Here is a 21,235-nt window from a genome sequence, read left to right as displayed (position 1 = left end):
GAGCCCGATGTGGGACTCGATCCCAGGACCCTGGGATCACGACCTGAGCCGAAGGCAGATACTTAACCATCTGAGCCACCCAGGCGCCCAACCCAGAGAACTTCTAGTCCAGTGGTTCTTACACTTCCACGAATATCAGAACCAACTCGAGGGCTTGTTAAAAATACAAATTGCGGGCGCCTGGGTGGCTCAGTTGGTTAAGCGACTGCCTTCGGCTCAGGTCATGATCCTGGAGTCCCGGGATCGAGTCCCACATCGGGCTCCCTGCTCAGCAGGGGGTCTGCTTCTCCCTCTGCCCTCTTCCCTCTCGTGCTCTCTGTCTCTCATTCTCTCTTTCTCAAATAAATAAATAAAATCTTTAAAAAAATTAAAAAAATAAAATTAAATTAAAAAAAATACAAATTGCTGGCCCACACTCCCAGAGTTTCTCAGAGTAGGTCTGGGGTAGGACTGGAATTTGCATTTGAAACAAGTTCTCAGGCGCTGTTAACGCTGCTGATCTGAGGACGGTACCATGAGAACCATGTGCCAGTACACATTCCCATTCTACAGACATGGAAGCTGAGGCTCAGACTGGTTAAGTATGGTGACCAAGGTCATCCGAAGCCAGGCCTGAGACCTGAAGAACACTGACTCCCAGGCTTATGCTTTTTTCATTCTGCTCAGAGGTGCAAATTCCTCCCAGACATGGTAGTGAGCTGAAGGCCCGGGAGCAGATTTGCACCTTCATAGCTGTGTGAATGAGCCTTCCCACATTGGCGTAGCAACCACTGGGGAGCTGGTTTATGGCCATCCACTTGAGAGCATCCTGGATATTACTGTCATCAATGAAGATGAATTCTTGAGCTTGGCCAAAGCATTTGGTGACAAACGCTGTCAGCCTATGTGGGTAAAGAAGGAAGTGTGGCATGAAGGGGGATTTCCCAGCAAGGGTACAATAGTGCTATTAGTTTATTTTGGTATAAGGTTCCAGAAGGGGAATAAGGAAATATAATGCCGTAGAAGCCTAGAAAAGGGAGGTATTAATGGGCATTAATGGGGAAAAGAACTAGGGAAGCACAAAGTCAGGGAGAAGGGTGAGGGGCTTGACCATACGTGAGGCTGAAATAAACAATATTAAAGAGGTAGAGAGAGTGGATATAAGAAGGAATGGGGTTAAGAGGAGAGGTAGAGGAATAGTTTCATAGGCCCAGGAATTGTGCTCTGGGGTACACTGACACCTGGGCAGTATTACCATGTGTTTCCATCTCCATCCTGCTCCCCAAAGGCACTGTATGAGCCATCGCTGTGTTTGTACATTAGCTCCTTCTGGTACCCTGGGAAGCCAGATACGATGTTAGATCACAGGGACAACTTCAAAACACATGCTTTCAAGGCTTTCAAGGGTGCGGGACACTTCAGGGGGAATCGTCCTGTATCTTATTAAACCATCATTAGGCCCTAGAGAACGTGTCCAAGAAGAAAAGATTGAACCGACTCACCTAGCTTCAGGAAACCCACTGCCCGAGACCTGATTTCCTCAGTCAGCAGCCTTGCCTCCTCCAGGTACTGCAAGACGTAGATTATGGGAGCAAACAAGACCATGTTCTGCTCCCCACAGCCGTTTGGCATCTGTACCAGATTGTCTAGGTTCTGTAGGGCTGTGCCCATAATGTCTCCTGAGATCCAAAAGGAGAGAGAAAGTGATGGTAGAGAGAAGGAGCCCTTGTGAGTTACTGGCATTCATTTAACAAACATGTATCAGCGACCATTTAGTTGAGTACCCACATTGTGCCTGGGAGACAATAAGTCAAATACAGTCTTTACCTCAAAGGATCATAATCAGAGGGGGAACCAATGACAGAACATTGCAAGTAAAACTCATTATAAACAATTACAATATAGCACTATAATACTAGGTTCGTACAAGGTGCTAGAGTACATAGAGAGGTACATAGGCTACCTAAGGCAGTTCAGGTTCAAGTTCAAGTTCAACTCAAATCTATAAATAGGCACTGAAGGTCAACTATTTGGCAGGAACTATCAATAGTAAAAGACAAAGTAAAAGACATGGCCCTTATCCTCAAGGAGCCCACAAGGCAGTGTGAAAGACAGACATAGACAGTGAGCTATACTACAATAAGATGAGTGATATACAACAAGTATGAATCAAATACAGTCCAAATAGAGAAATTTTAACCTGGAAGGGATCTTGGTAGGGGATAAGAATAAAGAAATAATCTAACTCGTCCAGGGCTCCTACTATCTGCTAGATATTATGGTGGAAACTTTATATTTAATTTTTACACCAATCCTGAGACATAGGTTATCATTAGTGTCTTGCAGAAGAGGGGAAAAAAGGATCAGAATTGTTCACTTATTTATTAAAGGTCACGTGGCTATTAAATGGCACAACTTGGATCCTAACCCAATTTGGTATGATTTTCAAGCTCAGGCTTTTCTACTCAATCCCTCTCCTTGCCCAGAGGAGTGAAGTGTCCCATCTGTGTAAATATGGTTTTATCTTCCCTAACTATACTCAAATACATAAATTCCTCATTTTTTTAAATGGCTGCTACAAACACTGTGTTTCTCCTCCACTCAATTTATAGACCACCTGAACCTAAATACGTATGAAGCTTTGCTGACCTTTAACTTCCTCCTGTCCAGACTCCTGTTTTTAACTATCATATACATCTAATTCTACATGTACTGTTACCTATAGGGTGTATTTGCCGACTGTATAAAATAAGCTCTTCTGTCACTTCTAATCTAACATGCCTTCCTTCAGATAGGTCCATAGGCCCCAACCCACTCCATGTTTTGGCAGATTTCAGCCCCATTTTTTTTTTTCTTTTGAGCAAGAATCTCTGGCTATTTACCCAGAACCATAACATAAGCCTTGCTTGAATCAGGAACAACATCCACAGGGAGCTCTAAGGAGATGGATTCTGAAGCCACTTGTCCTGTGAGAGGCAGAGAAAAGGAGAAAGTAGAGAAGGTGGACATAGTGCGAGTTCAAGTCCAAACCATAGAAAAACTTTCTATAATCCAGGGTTTTCTGTACCCAGTGCTTTCTGTGGGTTGGAGGCAATTTTTTTTAATCTGTTCATAGTGTTCTCTGCTGAAAATAAATTCCCAAAAAACCCATAATTGTGTTGTACATTTTTTATTCTTCATCCTGTCTCTCAGCTAATTGGCCCTATTAGGGGATAGCACCCCAGACTCTCTCCTATCCCTTCTTGTCCTATGTATTCCTCCCTTGGCCTACAAAAATCTCCTGTCGCTGACAGGAATTCTCAGCACCAACCCCTCTCTGCATTCACCCACCTTTTGGGCAAAGCAATGAACTGTATGTCTTCTCCACAAGGACTCCCTCAGGCTGACATGAAGAGAGACAAAGGGTGAAAACAATGCAGATAAATGTCAGGGCAGATGGCACTGAAGGATTAGGAAGGGGAAGGGAAATGGGGAGAAGAGGCCCTCCCTGTGCCCCCAGGGCTTCTCAGAACTGGAGAGAATAGAGCTTCTCTTTGAAGCTCAGGAGAACTCCACTTCAATGCAGGAATGGGCCTATCAATAAAATTCTTTCTGAGCAAGGGCTAGAGCTAAGGACAAGTTTAGGAAACTTCTAAGAGGCAAGATTGACAATGGGGTTCATTATGGGATAAAAAAGCAGTTAATGATGGTATTAGAGATTTTAATAAGAGAAACTAACATTCACTGAGTGCACCAGGTACTCTATTAAGCACTTTCATAGAGCATTGGAATGGGTTAAGCCAATAATTAAGGGCAGAAAGGGGCCACAGAAGAAGGAAGGTGAGAAGGTGAGCTACCTGACTGAAGTTGGAGTCAGACAGCTGTGAAAGACTAACCGTGTGGTTAGACATACACAGAACATCCCTGGGGTGACTGCTATCTCTACCTCTGAAGATAGGCCTGCGGAAAACTCGAAAGAAAGAAAGAAAGAGAGACAGAAAAAGAAAGAAGAAAGAAAGAAAGAAAGAAAGAAAGAAAGAAAGAAAGAAAGAAAGAAAGAAAGAAAGAAAGAAAGAAAGAGATGGGAAGGGAAGGGAAGGGAAGGGAAGGGAAGGGAAGGGAAGGGAAGGGAAGGGAAGGGAAGGAAAAGAAAACTCACCTTGACCAGAACTGGTTTGATGAGTGTGTCACTCTGGCCCTTTGCTGGAACGAACCCCTTCTGCCCCTTACAGAGTTCATTGCTGTCCAGAATCTTAGTAGTGACGGTAAAGTTCACATGACCTGGAAGAAAGAAGGGGAAAAGAAGGCATTAGCCCTACTGCCAGAGGTACCAATGAGGTCTCTTCCCCTGTAGACCAGTGCTTTTTAAACTTAACAACATGCAAAGACCTGCAGATCTTGTTAGAATACAAACTGAGTCAGTACTTCTGGGGTGGGGCCTATATTCACATTTCTAACAAATTTCCAGGTGCTGTCAATAATACTGGTCCAGTGTGGTAGGCAGCCTCTAAGGGCCCCCAGTGATCCCTGCATCCCAATATTTACACTGTTGTGTAAGCTCCTCTTGGAGTGTGGGCTGGACTGAGCGACTTGCTTCTAAGAGGATAGGGCAGAAGCAATGAGATGCCACTTCCGGGACTAGGTTATAAAAAAGACTATAACTTCTGTCTCGGGTGCACTCTTTCTCTTGGGCCACTTGCTCAGCAGGCATGCAGCTGTCCTGTCCTGAGGCAGCCCAGTGGAAAGATTCATGTGATGAGATACTGAGGGAGGCCACTAGCCCATAGCTGAGGCCTCTGAGGGACAGAGGCTTTGGGAGGACAGTGGAAGTGGATCCTCTCCCAGTCAAGTCTCCAGATGAAAACACAGCCCTGCTGACAGCGTGACTGGTATTTCGTGACAGACCCTGAGCCAGAGGCACCCTGCTGCACTCTGCACTTAGGTTACTGGCCCATGGAAACTGGATGATCATAAATGTTTGTTCTTTTAAGCCTCTAAGTTGTTGGTTTTCGGGGGTTTTTTGTTTTGTTTTGTTTTGTTTTGTTTTTATTTTAAATTTTTTTTTTTTTTAAAGATTTTATTTATTTGAGAGAGAGAGTGAGAGAGAGAAAGAGCACAAGACGGAGGAGCGGGAGAGGGAGAAGCAGACTCCCCGCCGAGCAGGGAGCCCGATGCGGGACTCGATCCCGGGACTCCAGGATCATGACCTGAGCTGAAGGCAGTCGCTTAACCAACTGAGCCACCCAGGCGCCCCTGTTTTGTTTTGTTTTTTAAGATTTTATTTATCTCTTAGAGAGCATGAGCAAGGCTCCATCCCAGAAGCCCAAGATCTGACCTGAGCCAAAGGCAGACACTTACCTGACTGAGCCACCCAGATGTCCCAAGCCTCTTAAGTTTTAGGGTGACTAGTTAAGCAGCAGTAGATAACTATACATCTGAAAACCATACTTTAAGTTACCAGGGTTTTATCCTAAGAGCAAATGACATCTCAGGGTTATTGTGATGATTAAATGAGTTACCACATGTCGAGCAGTTAGAATAGCAGCTGTCCCACAGTAACTATTTGATAAGTAACATGACTATGTATCCCTTGCCCTGGCATAAATATTAAAAGCTTCCCTTTTCACACTCAAAATTGTCTAGTTTGGATAATTTTTTGGTCATCAAAGAGCAGAGGCAAATAAAATGAGAAAGAATGAGAGAACAAAGCAAATGCAGGAGAGGAAAGGGTAAAGTTCTCAATCACTGAGCTTTTGCTCTATGCTTTCCTTGCTCCTCTATCGCTTCCTTCTCTTACCCAATTTGGTAGCTGTGATATTCCAGTGATAGCTTTTTGCTTCATCAGCACAGAGACAGCTGGAGCCCCAAGAATCTGTCCACGATTCCACCTGGTACTTATCTGATGTACCCAGGTTAGTCTGAACCTACAGATGTTTAAGAAATAAAGGGTCTGAGTACAGGAAATAACACACAGAGGCTTGGGAAAATGTGGGGGTGGAGACACATCCCATCTCTTTCCCAGGGGCATCTGCTTCCTGCATCCCCAACTCTTACCCTGATGCAGTCCTTCAGATAACTGAAGATGGTGGCAGTAAGGCGAAAGGATTCCCCATGAACTACTGAGTAAGGGAGAGTCAGTTCAACAAAAAATGGCTTGAAAGCAGTCAGTCCAACAGTAGGTGAAAGACCAAAGCCTCTGGACTGGGAGGTACAGAAAGTCATGGCCTTCCACTCGGTGATGGTGTCAGGAACGATGACATGGACAGCCTCCCTCCCAGAGTCACTGTGAGAACACAAGAACCCAGGTGAGGCACAGAGCAGGAGAACATTGTGATATAAGCTATAAATTTACCTACAGAAGTCATTTGTTGCTGTTGTTGTGGGGGGCGGGGTAAAAAGGCAAATGAACTGAGGAACATGCAAATCTCAGAGTGTGAACGTTCAGGTGAGCGAGGATGTATGAATATGGGAGAAGGGGGGGTGTCTGAGGATATGAGGGGGTGAATGAGAGTAGGGGGGGCCCATGTGCAAACATATCTGAAAGAGGCCAGTGCCCTCTGAATCTGGGAGGGGTTTTGATTTGCATTTCTCTGATGATTAGTGATGTTGAGCATCTTTTCATGTGCCTGCTGGACACATGAGCCTTGAGGTGAGAGGGGGCTTGTCAAAATGAGCAGGTAAGCAGTGGGCAGGAGGTCAACACATGTCTTTACGTCTCTTGGACCTGGACTCCAAATGCACTGTCTGCACTCTGTAAATGTGGAGACATGTGAGTTCTTTTTGAGGGATTGCCTATGATTGCCTAAGAATTCAGGGAAAGAAGCAAGTTCCCACGTCCCCATTAAACTCTCTTGGCTTGAGACTTAGATTCATTAGAAATTACCTGAGTCTGAGTTTTCTGCTGACTCTCCCACTGTACAACCTTGCTGTACCTTTGAGGCATCACTTACCCAATAGGAAACAGATCCCAGAGCCAAGTCTCTGGGAAGTATTGACAGACCTGAGAGTTCTCTGACTGAAGTGATGAAGATGATGATGACTCAAAACTCTCCTCACCTATTGGTAATTTGCTAAGGAGAGCAAGAATAAGGGAATTGAGGGGAAAACAGAAGACTTCTGTTGTGAGATAAATTGAGGCAGAGGGACTACTACCAAGAAATTTAGAGGGAAACAGAGAACATCCAGTCAGAGACAAGGAGGAAGGACCACTGAGGAACTGCCTAGTCATAAGGCCATCAGGGGGAAGTGACAGATGAAGAGGCTGGGCCAGGGGATGAATAGGTAAGGGCTTCAGGCTTCAAAAGTTCTCCCCAGGGGGAGAGATCCGGCTGCCTGCATCTATGACCCACAACCCATTGCCATTCTGAGGCTAGAGGCTCAGTGCAGAAATAGGAGGCAAAGCGTAAGTTTTCAGAGTTCCATGATTTAAACATCTCAGAGAATCCACAAGCCACACAGGTAGCTTACCTCCAGACATTGCAATGCTGTATTTTAGAGACTGTTGACTGCAATCTACTGGCTTCTTAATTTTGGCATTGGACAGTATTTTCAGGCCCATGCCCTGACAGGCACCAAAGAAACCAGACAGTGAAGTGTTAGGGTGGTCCCCTCCCTTACTACCAGGGCAACTGCCTAGGAATTCCACCCTCAAAGGACTGAACCAAGACATTCTTTTCCTATTAATTGTGAGACTGGTGGTTACTACCCAATACTCAGCCACCAAGGTTTTGTTTGCTTCTGTCAGCTAATGTGAAAGGCCTTCAATTTTTTTAAAAATATACTTTGCAAAATGATCACCACAATAAGTCTAGTTAACGTCCATCACCATACATAGTTAGAAAACTTTTTTTTCTTGGGATGAGAAGTTTTAAGATCTACTCTTAAAACCATGCTGTCACCACACTGTATATTACATCCCCAGGACTTATTTATCTTACAACTGAATGTCTGTACCTTTTGACAACCTTCACTCATTTTGCCCACCCCCAGCCCCTGCCTCTGGTAACCGCCACATTGTTCTGTGTACCTATGAGCTTGGTTTTACTGTTGTCATTGTTTTGTAGATTCCATGTATAAGTGAGGTCATATAGCATTTGTCTTTCTCTGTCTTATTTCACTAAGCATAATGCCCTCAGGATCCAACCATGTTGTCGCAAATGGCAAGATTTCATTCTCTTTTTTTATGGCTGAATAGTATTCCACTTATTTCATTGTCAAATATGTTTAACGCTTCTCCCAAATATTAGTCACTGTGTCATTATTATTCGATTTAGACTGAACTTTCTGAGGGCAGGAACCATAGTGGCTCGTTAATTCAACAAAAATACATTGAGTATTATGAAGGATCAGTCATTAGAATACGAAGATGAACAAGACATGGTTCCTGACTTCAGAGACTTCCTGGTCAGCCTTGGGCCACAGCATCCCCAACTTCTACTCATAAAGTACTCAATTTCTACTCATGTAGTACTTTTTATAACAATAGTTAAGAGACCTCTGGTCTACCTTTCCTCATTTTTCCTTCTTGGCTGATCCCATGGGAATCAGTTTGTTCAGGGACCGAAAGAGGCTGCACACAGCCTCTCATAGTGGCTCTCTTCCAATGCAATCAGGCAACTGGGCCCCTTCTTCAAGCATAAGGACCAAGAGAGGCTACCTCACATATCAGGAGTTTCTTCCAAGATTTTATCCCTTCAGTGCCCACATGAGTCTCTCTGCTTTTTTAGATATGGACTTTCCTTCACCCTCCACCCCACCACCATTGTTTCTATAAGAACAAAATGGGTAAGAACATCTACCTGGAAAAAATGGAAAAGGTCCATGCCTTCAGAGAACCAAGGCCTCCACATAATTGAGAGGGGCTGAGGAGCGTCCCAGGAGCCAGACATTGGACACTCATCATATTCAGCCACCTGATAGGGGTAGTGACCATACCAGAATGAGAACATCCTATAGACCTGAAATAGGAGGGGAAAAGGAAATAAACTATTAACACAGTGAAATCATCTGAGAAACTTCACTCAGATTCTGGTGCCACAGTTCACTGTTCTTGTATTATTTCTCTTCATTACGCCAGAATTCTTCCTATATTTATTCCATCATAATCTCTTCCTACTTTTTTTTTTAAATATTTTATTTATTTGACAGAGAGAGACACAGCGAGAGAGGGAACACAAGCAGGGGGAGTGGGAGAGGGAGAAGCAGGCTTCCCGCCGAGCAGGGAGCCCGATGTGGGGCTCGATCCCAGGACCCTGGGATCCTGACCTGAGCCGAAGGCAGACACTTAACGACTGAGCCACCCAGGCACCCCATTTTTTTTTCCTTTTTTTTTTTTAAAGTAGGCTCCACGCTGGGCTCCAATGTGGGGCTTGAACTCACGACCCCGAGACCAAGACCTGAGCTGAGATCAAGAGTCAGACGCTCAACCACCTGAGCCATCCAGGCACCCCATCCCTTCCCTACTTTCTAAATTTTGATCTCTTTCTCACCTTTTTCAATAATTATCTCCTATTACAAATTCCCTACCTCTATGTCCACATGATCCATGCCTTTCTCATACCATCATTTGACCTTCACTTCCACACCAGCTTTTCTACCACCTTATGGTGGTGCACTATTTCCCTCAGACTTTCTTTCCCACTCCCTGAAACCCATCTTTTATTCTAATTCAGTCAAACTGTCTTTCCTGTCAACTCCCTGTTCCCACCCCATTAGCAGACTCCTCACAGAATCGTTGCTCAGCTCTGTCTCTGGCCTAAGTAGTAAGACACTCTCACCCACAGCCCGGACTGCACACGGGGACCCAGGAGCTGCCTGTAGCTGCACTTCCACATCTGCTCCTGGAAGCTGCTGGGGAGGTGAGAAGCCAAGGGAAACCCGTGGAAGGGAGAAGTACAACTGAGGGGTCAGGTCAGCCTGGAGAGAAGGCGAAACAATGTCATTTGGAACATCAGCCAATATGCCCCAACTCTGGCATTCAAGCCCATTCCTTCACTTTTATACTGATCTTTTTTTTTTTTTTTTTTTAAGTCTAGCCCTTTTAGAACTCCTCTCTTGTGGTACAATTGGAAAAAGCGAGCAGCATAGCACAGAATAACATAGAAAGTTTGAGACAAAAACTAGAAAGAAAGAATAGCTTTATAGAATATACAAGTTCCCAGCACGACTTCTTAAAAAGAAGTGGGAGATAGATTTCAACAAAACATACCGAAGACATAAATACAATAATGACATCCACTTCAATATGATCTTCTTATTTCCCTGCCCCTGCCTGATCTCCAACCCCAGCATACATGTGATCTCTCTCTATGCCCAGACCTTTTCTTCACCTTCCTCAACTGCCATTTTACCTGATTGTCAAAACATATCTCTACTGAGAACTGAATTTTGTCAGCTATAATGCCTCCACTGGGAAAAATGGCATAGATCACCAGGGAAGGGTCAGGGGCTAGTCTGGAAGTGAAGGTCAGTGAGAGGGAAAAGGAGCCTTTTGTTCCTGAAAAAGAAGAGGGGATGGGGCGCCTGGGTGGCTCAGTCGTTGGGTGTCTGCCTTCGGCTCAGGTCATGATCCCGGGGTCCTGGGATCGAGCCCCGCATCGGGCTCCCTGCTCGACGGGAAGCCTGCTTCTCCCTCTCCCACTCCCCCTGCTTGTGTTCCCTCTCTCGCTGTGTCTCTCTCTGTCAAAGAAATAAATAAAATCTTTTAAAAAAAAAAAAAAGAAGAAGAGGGATACACAGGGATGAGAATGCACACCCTTCTACCAATGACCTCCAACCACGTGTCTGCTCTTCTCACTGAACCTGCTGCCGGCCTCATGCTGCAAGTTACTTCCCATTTTCCTGCTCTCCTATGGTTATCGTTAGTGTGCTGCTCTCATTGCTTCTTCTTTTGCTTCTAGTATAACATTTCCTGGAAGCTTAAAATATCCTTTGGTCTTTCAACAGAAGCATGAACACTCACCTTCCTTCTCAAAGTTCAGGTGTTTCTGCCCCGCCATCTCCAAATGCCCTTTCCCTATTAACTAAAAAAAAAAAAATTAACAGCATGGAAGCTATGAGAGTTTAGCCTTGACCCTACTCTGGAGCATCCCTGCACCTCTCCATAAAGAGAGGCTCCTTTCATGGCTCCAGAGCCTGGGTCAATACTTCACACAGTGTCCATCAGTTGGTCAAATGTCAGATGGTGCCAAGAGCCCTGCTGACTCTTCCTCCTGGAGGGTGAGGTCTGCCTGAGAACCACGGGGGTGGATGGGAGGAGACAAAGGTCATCAGTATCTCGCGGCCAAACGGAGGAGAAACCATTCTTCACAATAGATAGCTGTCCACCAATTCTTGAAAGTCTTCAGGTTTTATTCTCTTATAATCCTTATAACATAACATTACCTAAAATCCACCTTCATGACCTTTTTTTTTTATTATCCCTCAATTCAAAATTCAATGGAAATGAGTGTGCTTTAAATTGACTTGAGCCCTTCTGACATTTGAGTCTTTGGAGGAGAACTCCCCTTTGCCTGAGTCTCCCTTCCTGTTCACTCCCTTGAAACCAAATTCAGTGAAACTTTCGAAGCAGGGCTGTCGTGGGCTCTATGGCCAGCTGCTCAGACTCCCGGCTGACACTCAGCCCTTCTACACTGATCAGCCGGCTACTTCTCCTGGGCCTCGCTACACCCCTGTCCTGAAGGGGCTGCGTGTGCTATCACTCTGACCATTCACTCTGTTGCATCAGGATGATTGTTTCAGCTTGACGAAGACACTGAAATGAATCAATGGGGAGAAAAATCCCTCAGAAACTTTGAGAGGATGATAAGAGAATGGAGACTCTAGGCCATCAAACCCAGGATTTACACAAATCTAATTTCGCACTATCACCAAGGTGACCAGTAAAGCTACTTATCTTTATACATTTCTTTCAAGCTACAAGTTATAGTTTTACACAACAAAGCTGCTATCCATGCTAATTTTAACCTTTATCATCTATTTTAAAATACTGACCAATGAAACACAGAATGAAATTTATTCTGAGTCCCATCCCCTCCTCATGCTCTCCCCCACTCACCCACCCAGCTCCCATTCAGCCCCGACCAACAACATTTTATCCTTAATTCCTCATGTTATCTTCCCACACAATTTCCCTGTTTAAAATCTCTTTTTTCTCATTCCTCCCCATCCTTTACACCTACACTGTGCAATACAGTAGCCACTGGCCACAAGTGACTGCTGGAGCCTTTGAAATGTGGCTACTATAAAATACATACCAGCTGAAACAAAAAATATGAAATATCTATTCATAATTTTGATGTGGATTTCATGTTGACATGATCATATGTTGGATACACTGGGTTAAATAAAATACTTTTTCTTTTAGTTTATTTACTTATTTAAGTAATCTCTACATACAATGTGGGGCTCGAACTCAGGACCCACAGATCAAGAGCTGCACCTCCCCCCGACTGGGTCAGCCAGATGCCCCCAAAAATATATTTTTAAAATTAGTCTTACCTAGGGGCACCTGGCTAGCTCAGTTGGTTAAACAGGGGATTCTTTTTTTTTTTTTTTAAAGATTTTATTTATTTATTTGACACAGAGAGAGAGAGCACAAGCAGGGGGAGTGGCAGGCAGAGGGAGAAGCAGGCTCCCCACTGAGCAAGGAACCTGATGTGGGACTTGATCCCAGGACCCCGGGATCATAACCTGAGCTGAAGGCAGATGCTTACCTGACTGAGCCACCCAGGGGTCCCAAAGCAGGGCATTCTTGATTTCAGCTCAGGTCATGATCTCGGGGTCCTGGAATGGAGTCCCAGGTCAGGCTCTGTGCTCAGCAGGGAATCCGCTTGGGATCCTCTCTCTCCCTCTTCCTCTGCCTCTCCCCCCATTGATACACATGTGCTCTCTCTCTCTCTCTCATAAATAAATACAACTTTTTAAATAAATAAATAAATAAAATTAGTTTTACCTATTCTTTTAATTTTTTAAATATGGCTTCCAAACATTTTGAAATTACCTCTGGGACTTGCATTATGTCTCTAGACAGTCTACCCACCCTCTCCGGCTCACCCTCCTCATTTCCTGTCCTTCCCCAGTGCACTTTCACCAGCCCTCATTTCCCTGTCTCACATAGTAGGAGAAGAGGACTTCCTGGTCAGGGTTTGCATCCTCTGGATCAATGTAATAATCCACCAGCACTTCCTGGGGCTGGCCACACGCCAAGATCCCATGTAGTGGGTGGATGTCAAGGAAGCTCCAAGTTGTGCTGTAGAAGGACTGCAGGTGCAGATAGCCATTTTGGTAGTAATGAGGCCTCTGTCCTGGATAGTGTACCGAATCTTCCATTTGGAATCTGCCCTAAGAAAAGGGAGAAAGAAAAAGACTCTTAACATATACCTTGACCATAGTAAGCCCATGGGCTTGTTACGGTTTTCAAACAGATCTCTCTCAAATCTTCACTGCCTAAGAATGGCATGTAGATATTTTACTAGAGGTCCAGCCAAGGATATTTGAGAAATCCACAATAGCAGCACTTTAGTATCCAGAGGAGTGAAGGACTGAATTATAGCTGCCAAGTAACGGGCAATTGTGGATGATAAACCTTCAGGGACTGATGCAGAGGATATATGGATAAGCACGACTAAGATTACATAGAAATTAAAGAATACATCCTAGGGATAAGAAAACAAGGCATAAAGGATAATAAGATTAAAAATAATTATTTCTAAGTAGAGTGATTGAGTAATGCCTTGTGTAAAGAACTAAATTAGCCACAACATAAATTGTATGTGTTTGCTTTAGTATAGCTGAATGATTGCATTAATGGCACAATCCATCCCTCCCCTGTTAATGTCCTTTACCATGTAATCTTACATTGCCCTTCTAGTCTAACTGCAGGCCCACCGCGTGACTTGTTGGGAATGGGATGTGAGCATATGCAAGATAAGTAGAGGCTTGGAAAAACCCTTGGGTGTCCACTTTTGCTCTTGCATCTCATCACTGCCATCAGAATATACCTGGGATAGCTTGCTGGCGCATGAGACACTGGCCTTCAGCCACAAACATGTGAGAAAGTCCACCAAGATCAGCACATCTGCCTATCTGACAAATAGGCACGAGCACGAGCAATAAAGCCTTGTTGTTGTATAATATTGAAGTTTTGTAGTTGTTTATTGAGCAGCATTGTGTCACAGTTGATAACTGATATGAGTAGCCTTCCATACAAGTTATCCAAAATCTAGAGTTTTCTTCTTTGCCATTTTTATGAGTAATGGCTCAGGGCAGGTGAAAAGAGGGGGATAGGGAGGAAGAAAATGACTCTCAACAATTTTTTCCTCCCTACTGTGATTTTAAATATAGGATCAAATAGAGATGGGGATAAGTTGTAAGATGAATTAGTAGAAATAACAATTTTTATCTTAACGGTCATTTATTAGATTGATATTTAAAACCAAAAAAACCCTGAGGCACCTGGGTGTCTCAGTTGGTTGAGCATCCTACTCTTGGTTTCGGCTCAGGTCATGATCTCATCAGGGTCCTGGGATTAAGTTCCATGTCAGGCTCCGTGCTCTGAAGGGAATTTTCATGAGATTCTCTCTCCCTCTGCCCCTCCCCCCCATAAATAAATAAATCTTTAAAAACAAAACAAAACAAACTTTTGTCAACTGGGAAGCAGGACTGGTGAGTGATGGAGATAGAATTACAAATGAGGGAGGAGGAGAAAAAAACAGGAAAAGTTTGAAGTTTTCCCTCAGGGAAGCCTTACCTCCAGAGAAATATCTCCCCCATTCCAATTAACTGTATCCAGTTTGAAGGGAGCAAGGCCATCACTGTCAGTAGTTAGGGTCTGGTTGATGGTTCCATTTATGCCATAAATCACCAGAAATACTGAATGATTCTTGAGAAGGGAGCCATCATGGCCCCTAACTCTTATCTGCGGCATGAAGGTTATTGGGGCATTAGAGTTAGGTTTGGAGTAGGTTCAAGTATGAGGTAAAGTGAGGTGATAAACTCTAAGAATACATTTCAGGAAAGAGTCCAGAAACAGGTAAATTTGATTCAAGCGTTGGAAACTAACATCTATGAGGAAATGAGAAACAAACAAAAGTAGCTCAGCCTGGAGCAGAAGTAGATTTGCCATGTAGCTAATGAAGCTTTAGGACCCTTCATTTACATAGGCCCCTTCCAAGGCTCTCTGTACATTATTTTGCTTTAATTTTTTTAAACAGAGTCCCCTTCCACTCCCCAGTTGTATAATCCTTAGGCTCTAAGAAAATCTGGATCACTCTTGGTCTAGAGAAAAGATGACTAAGGATGGTTCTAAATGGATCTAAAAATATACAAGGTTATTGTGTGGAGCAGTTATTTGGAACTTAAAAAAGATAGATAGATTGTTAAGTATCAGAAAGAAGACACGAGGGGAGCCTGTTGGCTCAGTTGGGAGAGCATGCACCTCTTGATCTGGGGGTCTGAGTCAAGCCCCACATTGGATATAGGGATTACTTAAATAAATAAATGTTTTGTTTTGTTTTGTTTTTAAAAGAAAGAAAGAAGACACAAAGGAAATTTTAAAATCTCTGAAACGGCTTAAGGAGCTATGAATGGCTCTCTGTCGAGGAAAGTTTAACATTAATCTTGCTTAGCTGAGGAGCCACACTATATGGTTTCTCTAGATACCTTGCAGGTCTAAAATTCAAAGATTTGAACATTAGATTATGAGCCCTTGGTATTGGGAAAGGCAATAAAGTCACATTCATATTCAAAGCACATCTCATGTGAGATTAAGGGCAGCACAGCATAAGGAATTAAGAGTATATACTCTGGATGCAGGCTGCCTGGGTTTGATCCTAGTTACTACTTACTAGCCGTATAACTTTTGGAAAATCACTTAACCTCTCTGTGCCTCAGTCTCCTCATCTGTAAAATGGGGCCAATAATAGTTTCTACCTCATTAGATAGTTGTAAAGATTAAATAAGTAAATACCTGTAGAGTACTTAGAACAACGCTAAATTAGCCATTATTATAGGTCTACAGGAAGAAGGCAACAGTGGATGGTTAAGCATTTTTTGTGTAGAGATATGTTTCAACATACCTTCCCACTGAAGGGGAAACTGGGGTAATAAAAATTTTTGGTGTCTTCAAAGGTTATTGATCCCACTTGTGAAGAAATGTTGATATCCTGAGTGGTACTGGCTTCTACTCCTGCAGAGGGAAACCAAATGTATGACAACTGAAATACCTGATATCCTCATCTTCATGTTTAACAAAAAAATCCCTGAAAGGACGGTGCTACTGGAAGCATGAAGTTGAACATATTTCTGGCCAAAGATCAAACAAACTCCTCCCCAACCTTTTAGGGAACTAGGAACAGATGACACGTTGGAATCTGACATTTCCATTTGACTGTGAACTAGGAACAGAGTCATTCCCAAACACTAGTGAGGGTAAGTCTTGAGTCCTCTAAGTTTATCCCTAGAACAGCCCTTCTCCTTTCTCTTTTCTTTTCTTTCTTTTTTAAAGATTTTATTTATTTATTTGACAGAGAGAGAGACGGCGAGAGAAGGGACACAAGCAGGGGGAGTGGGAGAGGGGGAAGCAGGGTTTCCGCCGAGCAGGGAGCCCGATGCGGGGCTCGATCCCAGGACCCTGGGATCATGACCTGAGCCGAAGGCAGACGCCCAACGACTGAGCCACCCAGCCGCCCCTTTATCTTTTCTTAATGAACCAAGAACTATCCCACCTACCTGTTCCTTCCTCCACCACAGTAGCCACAATATTGATAGTGTGGCTGTACATGTAACCAGTGAGGTTGAAGGTGGACATGTCCACAGAAGGGGAGAAGCATCCTGCTTTGTCAGTCTAGTGAAGCAATCAGGGAGAGAGAAAGAGAGGATGAGTAACCTAACTTTTACTCCCATTTCATAATGTACTATCGAAAGAAATTCTTATCTCCATGCTTTAGTTTCTCCACTTTGAAGATAGAAAAACTCTCCTATAACAATAGAGTATACACCTGCACATACACAATCATGAAACAACTTTGAAGATCCAAGATATAGGGGGGGAGAAGAACCAACTGCAGGGCAGGAAGATTGTATCTCCCAAGGATTTAGGTTAATTTCTTGACTCCAAGGCAGATTCTAAAAAAGACTTCATCTGGGGCGCCTGGGTGGCTCAGTCGGTTGGGCGTCTGCCTTTGGCTCAGGTCATGATCCCAGGCTCCTGGGATCGAGTCCCCGCACTGGTGTCCCTGCTCGGCCGTGGGGGGTCTGCTCCTCCCTCTCCCTCTCCCTGCTTGTGCTGTCTCTTTCTCTCTCTGTGTCAAATAGATAAACAAAATCTTAAAAAATAAATAAATAAAGGGGCCCCTGGGTGGCTCAGTCGTTAAGGAGCTGCCTTCGGCTCAGGTCATGATCCTAGGGTCCTGGGATTGAGCCCCACATCGGGCTCTCTGCTCAGCGGGAAGCCTGCTTCTCCCTCTGCCACTCCCCCTGCTTGTGTTCCCTCTCTCACTGTCTCTCTCTCTGTCAAATAAATAAATAAAATCTTTAAAAATAAAATAAAATTAAAATAAATAAATAAAAAAGACTTCATCTGTTTAGAATAAAGAAGACTGCTTTGTTCTTTGGAACTGGGGCAATAATTGTATGAAATGATTTCTACTTTGGGCTTTTTGCCACTTTTTATTTTTACCACCTTTCAACATATTTTTTTTCCTTCTTAAGTTTTTATTTAAATTTCAGTTAGTTAACACAGAGTGTAAGATTAGTTTCAGTAGTAGAATTTTGTGATTCATCACTTACATATAACACCCAGTGCTCATTACATCACGTGCCCTCCTTAATGCCCATCACCCATTTAACCATCCCCCCACCCCTCTCCTCTTCTGCAACCCTCAGTTTGTTCTCTATAGTTAAGAGCCTCTCTCTTTTTTCCCCCCATGTTCATCTGTTTTGTTTCTTAAATTCCTTTACCACTTTTTTATATAGGTGCTTAGTTACTCATTAGGACATATGAATAAGGTTCCTTTTCTTTTTTTTTTTTTTAAGATTTTATTTATTTATTTGAGACAGAGCGAATGAGAGAGAGCACATGAGAGAGGGGAGGGTCAAAGGGAGAAGCAGACTCCCTGCCGAGCAGGAAGCCCGATGTGGGACTCGATCCCGGGACTCCAGGATCATGACCTGAGCCGAAGGCAGTCGCTTAACCAACTGAGCCACCCAGGCGCCCATAAGGTTCCTTTTCTACATCCCATTTACTCACCTGTCCAGAAAGGTTCCTGCATTTGTCAGGTAGCTGTTCCCATTCTGCCTCTGGAAAATGGTAAGTATATGCCTTTTGACACACTGATACCTGCACTGCCCCTAGCATGGACTTTCCATAGGTGTACCTAACCCAGAAAAGCATGAGAAGTCAGAGTTGGGAGATTGCACTTGAGATCCAACCCTCCTCTTCCAAAACACCACTGTCCCTTCTTTCCCCTACTCCAACTTCTCAAAGTACTAACAATCCTTCACTAGTCTTGTTCACTTCCCTGTTTTACTCAAAGCCTTACGATATTGCCACTACACAATAAGTACCATCGGAAGGACAGAGACCGTGTTTTTCATTCTCCTTACTCCTATCTCTCCATGGGACTCAATACTGTGTTCTGCATAAGGTAGACACTGCATCAATAATGCTGATTGAGCGAGCGAGCGGTGGAAAGTAAGAGCAGAGACACAATTAGAAAATGTGTTCTTGGAGAAGTCGGGACTCTGGACCACATAAAAAGCTTAAGTTTTCACCACTGCCTCCATAATCTCTCTCCCCATGACACTCCCGTGTCACGCTTCTAATATAGCTTTACTCTCCACCAGATCCAGAGCTTTTTTCTTACCTACAACAGATTGTCACTAAGAAGGATTCTTCTACTGTTGATAACTGCTTGGGCTCTATCACGTCCACCTTAAATTTAGGCAACACTGGAGAGAGTGGAAACAGAAATGGGAAAGGAAGAGGAAGAGGATTTGACCATACAGGTAGTGGACAGAGGGGAATAAAAACAGTCATATTTAAATTAATTAAATTAAGGGCGATTATGAAGGCAAAATGCTCTTAAAGTTATTGGCTGGTTTAGCATGGATTCGAAAATGAATTTAAAAAAATCCCTTCCCATAGTAGATTTTACTTTACCTTTGCTGATCTGGGGACAAGATTATGTCCAACACGTTGACTACTAATTCTCCCACCTACCATATTCTTCCACACTGAACATGCCAAAGGTCGTGCCCCCAGCCACTTCTACTGTATAGGTTCCCAGCGTTGCTTCTGGTGCCAGATGGAAGGACAGGTCTACAATGCCTTGCTCAGGCACCACCTCCAGCCACTGAGCAATCCTGTTCCTACTTGGATCCTGTGTTCATTAGAAAGAAACTCATGAGGTACCTGCCTGTTTCTCACTATGCACTGCAAAAAAGCAGGTAAAGACACAAAGCGCAGGTAAAGAATCCCACTCATTGCTCATGACCCCCGTGGTCTGTATCCAGGAAGAACAGCTCCCTGTTTCATTTATGATTTTCTTTATTACTAAATGAAATAAATTTTCCCATAGGTCCGACCCCACTTGGGACGAAAAGCATCTTTGTGGATTCAAATAATCAGACTGAGTCCTCAAAGGGGTTATCACCAGTTTCAGAAAGTGGGCTTTCGGATGTCCTTTACAAAGAGTGTTTATTCTTGGTACCTATTTAGGGGCAACGCTGAAGGAATTTATCACAAGATACCCAACAGATAATCTAACAGAACAATGGAGGGGTTGCTGTGGGGCATTCATCCTTCTAGTCCCTTTCATTCTTAGCACTTCCCACAGGTATTCATGTCATATTCAACGGCTGAGTGTCTATGACAATAGTCATTAGAATCAGAGGAGTACAGAACCAAGTCTGGATGAACTGGCATGGCACAGAGAAGTCAGAGGAATCAGAGGGGGAGGGCTAGTCGCAGCGGCGTGATGTCCTTCTCTACAGAGCCTCAGGACTGAGAGGGTGGGGGCGCAGGCAGGAGAACAGGCGCAGCTTGGGTGAGCTCTGGGTGCTCAGTACTTGGGCAGAGTCTCGGGCTCTGGGCCAAGATCTCCGAATTGTTTCTGGGGCTTCAAGGTTTAGCACCAAATTCATTTCCCCTTTTCCACAACTGACGGAAAAGAAAAGGAAACTTCGACTTACCTGCAGCTCCGCCATGGAGTACTGAAAAGGAAAATCAGATAATGTGGGTTAGAGCAGGATAAGCAATAAGGATGGGCTGAAAGCAGAAAGTTCACAAGCGCTTCTTTCTTTCTCTGTTGCCCATTTCTTCTTCCTAAATGGCTCTTTTGTGCCCTCATCAGGGTAACAATGGAGTAAAAACTTATTGGCTAGGGGAGGAGAGAGAAGAGATTTCTTCAAAGGGATTGCCAGTCTCCAGAACATTTGAAGAAATGAAGCTTCAGGGGCACCTGGGTGGCTCAGTCATTAAGCATCTGCCTTCAGCTCAGGTCATGATCCCAGGGTCCTGGGCCCCGCATCGGACTCCCTGCTCAGTGGGAGACTTGCTTCTCCCTCTCCCACTCCCCCTGCTTGTGTTCCCTCTCTCGCTGTCTCTCTGTCAAATAAATAAATAAAAAACAAAAAAAGAAAGAAAGAAAAGAAATGAAGCTTCAGACCCTTCAGCATCCCTTAGTGCTCTGGGGCTGAGCGCTACCACAACATGCCTTAAGAGAAAGTCTTAACATCTGGAAGCTCCCTGATGTTTAAACCTCTTCTTGGGAGCCAACTATCTCCTTGCCTCCTCTGCTGTCTGAATGTCACTGGCAACATGGTAACATTTAATTTCTAAAAAATATTTTGTTTAAAAGAGTTACATCAGGGCACCTGGGTGCCTCAGTCAGTTAAGCATCTGCATTTGGCTCAGGTCATGATTCCAGGGTCCTGGGGATCGAGCCCCGCATCCGGCTCCCTGCTCAACAGAGAGCCTGCTTCTCCCACTCCCTCTGCTGCTCCCCCTGCTTGTGCTCTCTCTCTGTCTGTCAAATAAATAAAATTTTTAAAAAATTTTTTAAAAATTAAAAAAAAGAGTTCTATCAAAGGACTTCAAGAAAATGCATGTTAAAACCAAAAGGTTTGGGGCGCCTGGGTGGCTCAGTTGGTTAAGCGACTGCCTTCGGCTCAGGTCATGATCCTGGAGTCCCAGGATCGAGTCCCGCATCGGGCTCCCTGCTCGGCGGGGAGTCTGCTTCTCCCTCTGACCCTCCCCCCTCTCATGTGCTCTCTGTCT

At 44.1% G+C, this 21,235-nt stretch overlaps 1 protein-coding gene across 1 annotated transcript in view; it reads right to left on the bottom strand.

Moving 5' to 3' along the window:
- Positions 1 to 20,685, bottom strand: part of A2ML1 (alpha-2-macroglobulin like 1) — a 29,230-nt gene extending 8,545 nt beyond the window's left edge. The window contains 22 exon segments of the mRNA XM_081818929.1: positions 725 to 881; positions 1,235 to 1,316; positions 1,482 to 1,658; positions 2,862 to 2,945; positions 3,310 to 3,361; positions 4,118 to 4,239; positions 5,756 to 5,882; positions 6,013 to 6,241; positions 6,909 to 7,009; positions 7,415 to 7,519; positions 8,757 to 8,915; positions 9,685 to 9,855; positions 10,308 to 10,453; positions 10,919 to 10,979; positions 13,072 to 13,299; positions 14,708 to 14,875; positions 16,035 to 16,144; positions 16,687 to 16,801; positions 18,206 to 18,332; positions 18,822 to 18,906; positions 19,178 to 19,337; positions 20,149 to 20,685. Coding sequence (XP_081675055.1) covers positions 725 to 881; positions 1,235 to 1,316; positions 1,482 to 1,658; positions 2,862 to 2,945; positions 3,310 to 3,361; positions 4,118 to 4,239; positions 5,756 to 5,882; positions 6,013 to 6,241; positions 6,909 to 7,009; positions 7,415 to 7,519; positions 8,757 to 8,915; positions 9,685 to 9,855; positions 10,308 to 10,453; positions 10,919 to 10,979; positions 13,072 to 13,299; positions 14,708 to 14,875; positions 16,035 to 16,144; positions 16,687 to 16,801; positions 18,206 to 18,332; positions 18,822 to 18,906; positions 19,178 to 19,337; positions 20,149 to 20,163 — 2,781 coding nt within the window. The 5' untranslated portion in view covers positions 20,164 to 20,685.
- Between the last annotated feature and the right edge of the window lie 550 nt (positions 20,686 to 21,235).

The sequence above is a fragment of the Leptonychotes weddellii genome, chromosome 5, assembly GCF_054177405.1.
Source record: "Leptonychotes weddellii isolate Sample4059 chromosome 5, ASM5417740v2, whole genome shotgun sequence".
Classification (NCBI taxonomy): Eukaryota; Metazoa; Chordata; class Mammalia; order Carnivora; family Phocidae; genus Leptonychotes; species Leptonychotes weddellii.
This window is presented reverse-complemented; position numbering and strand designations above follow the sequence as displayed.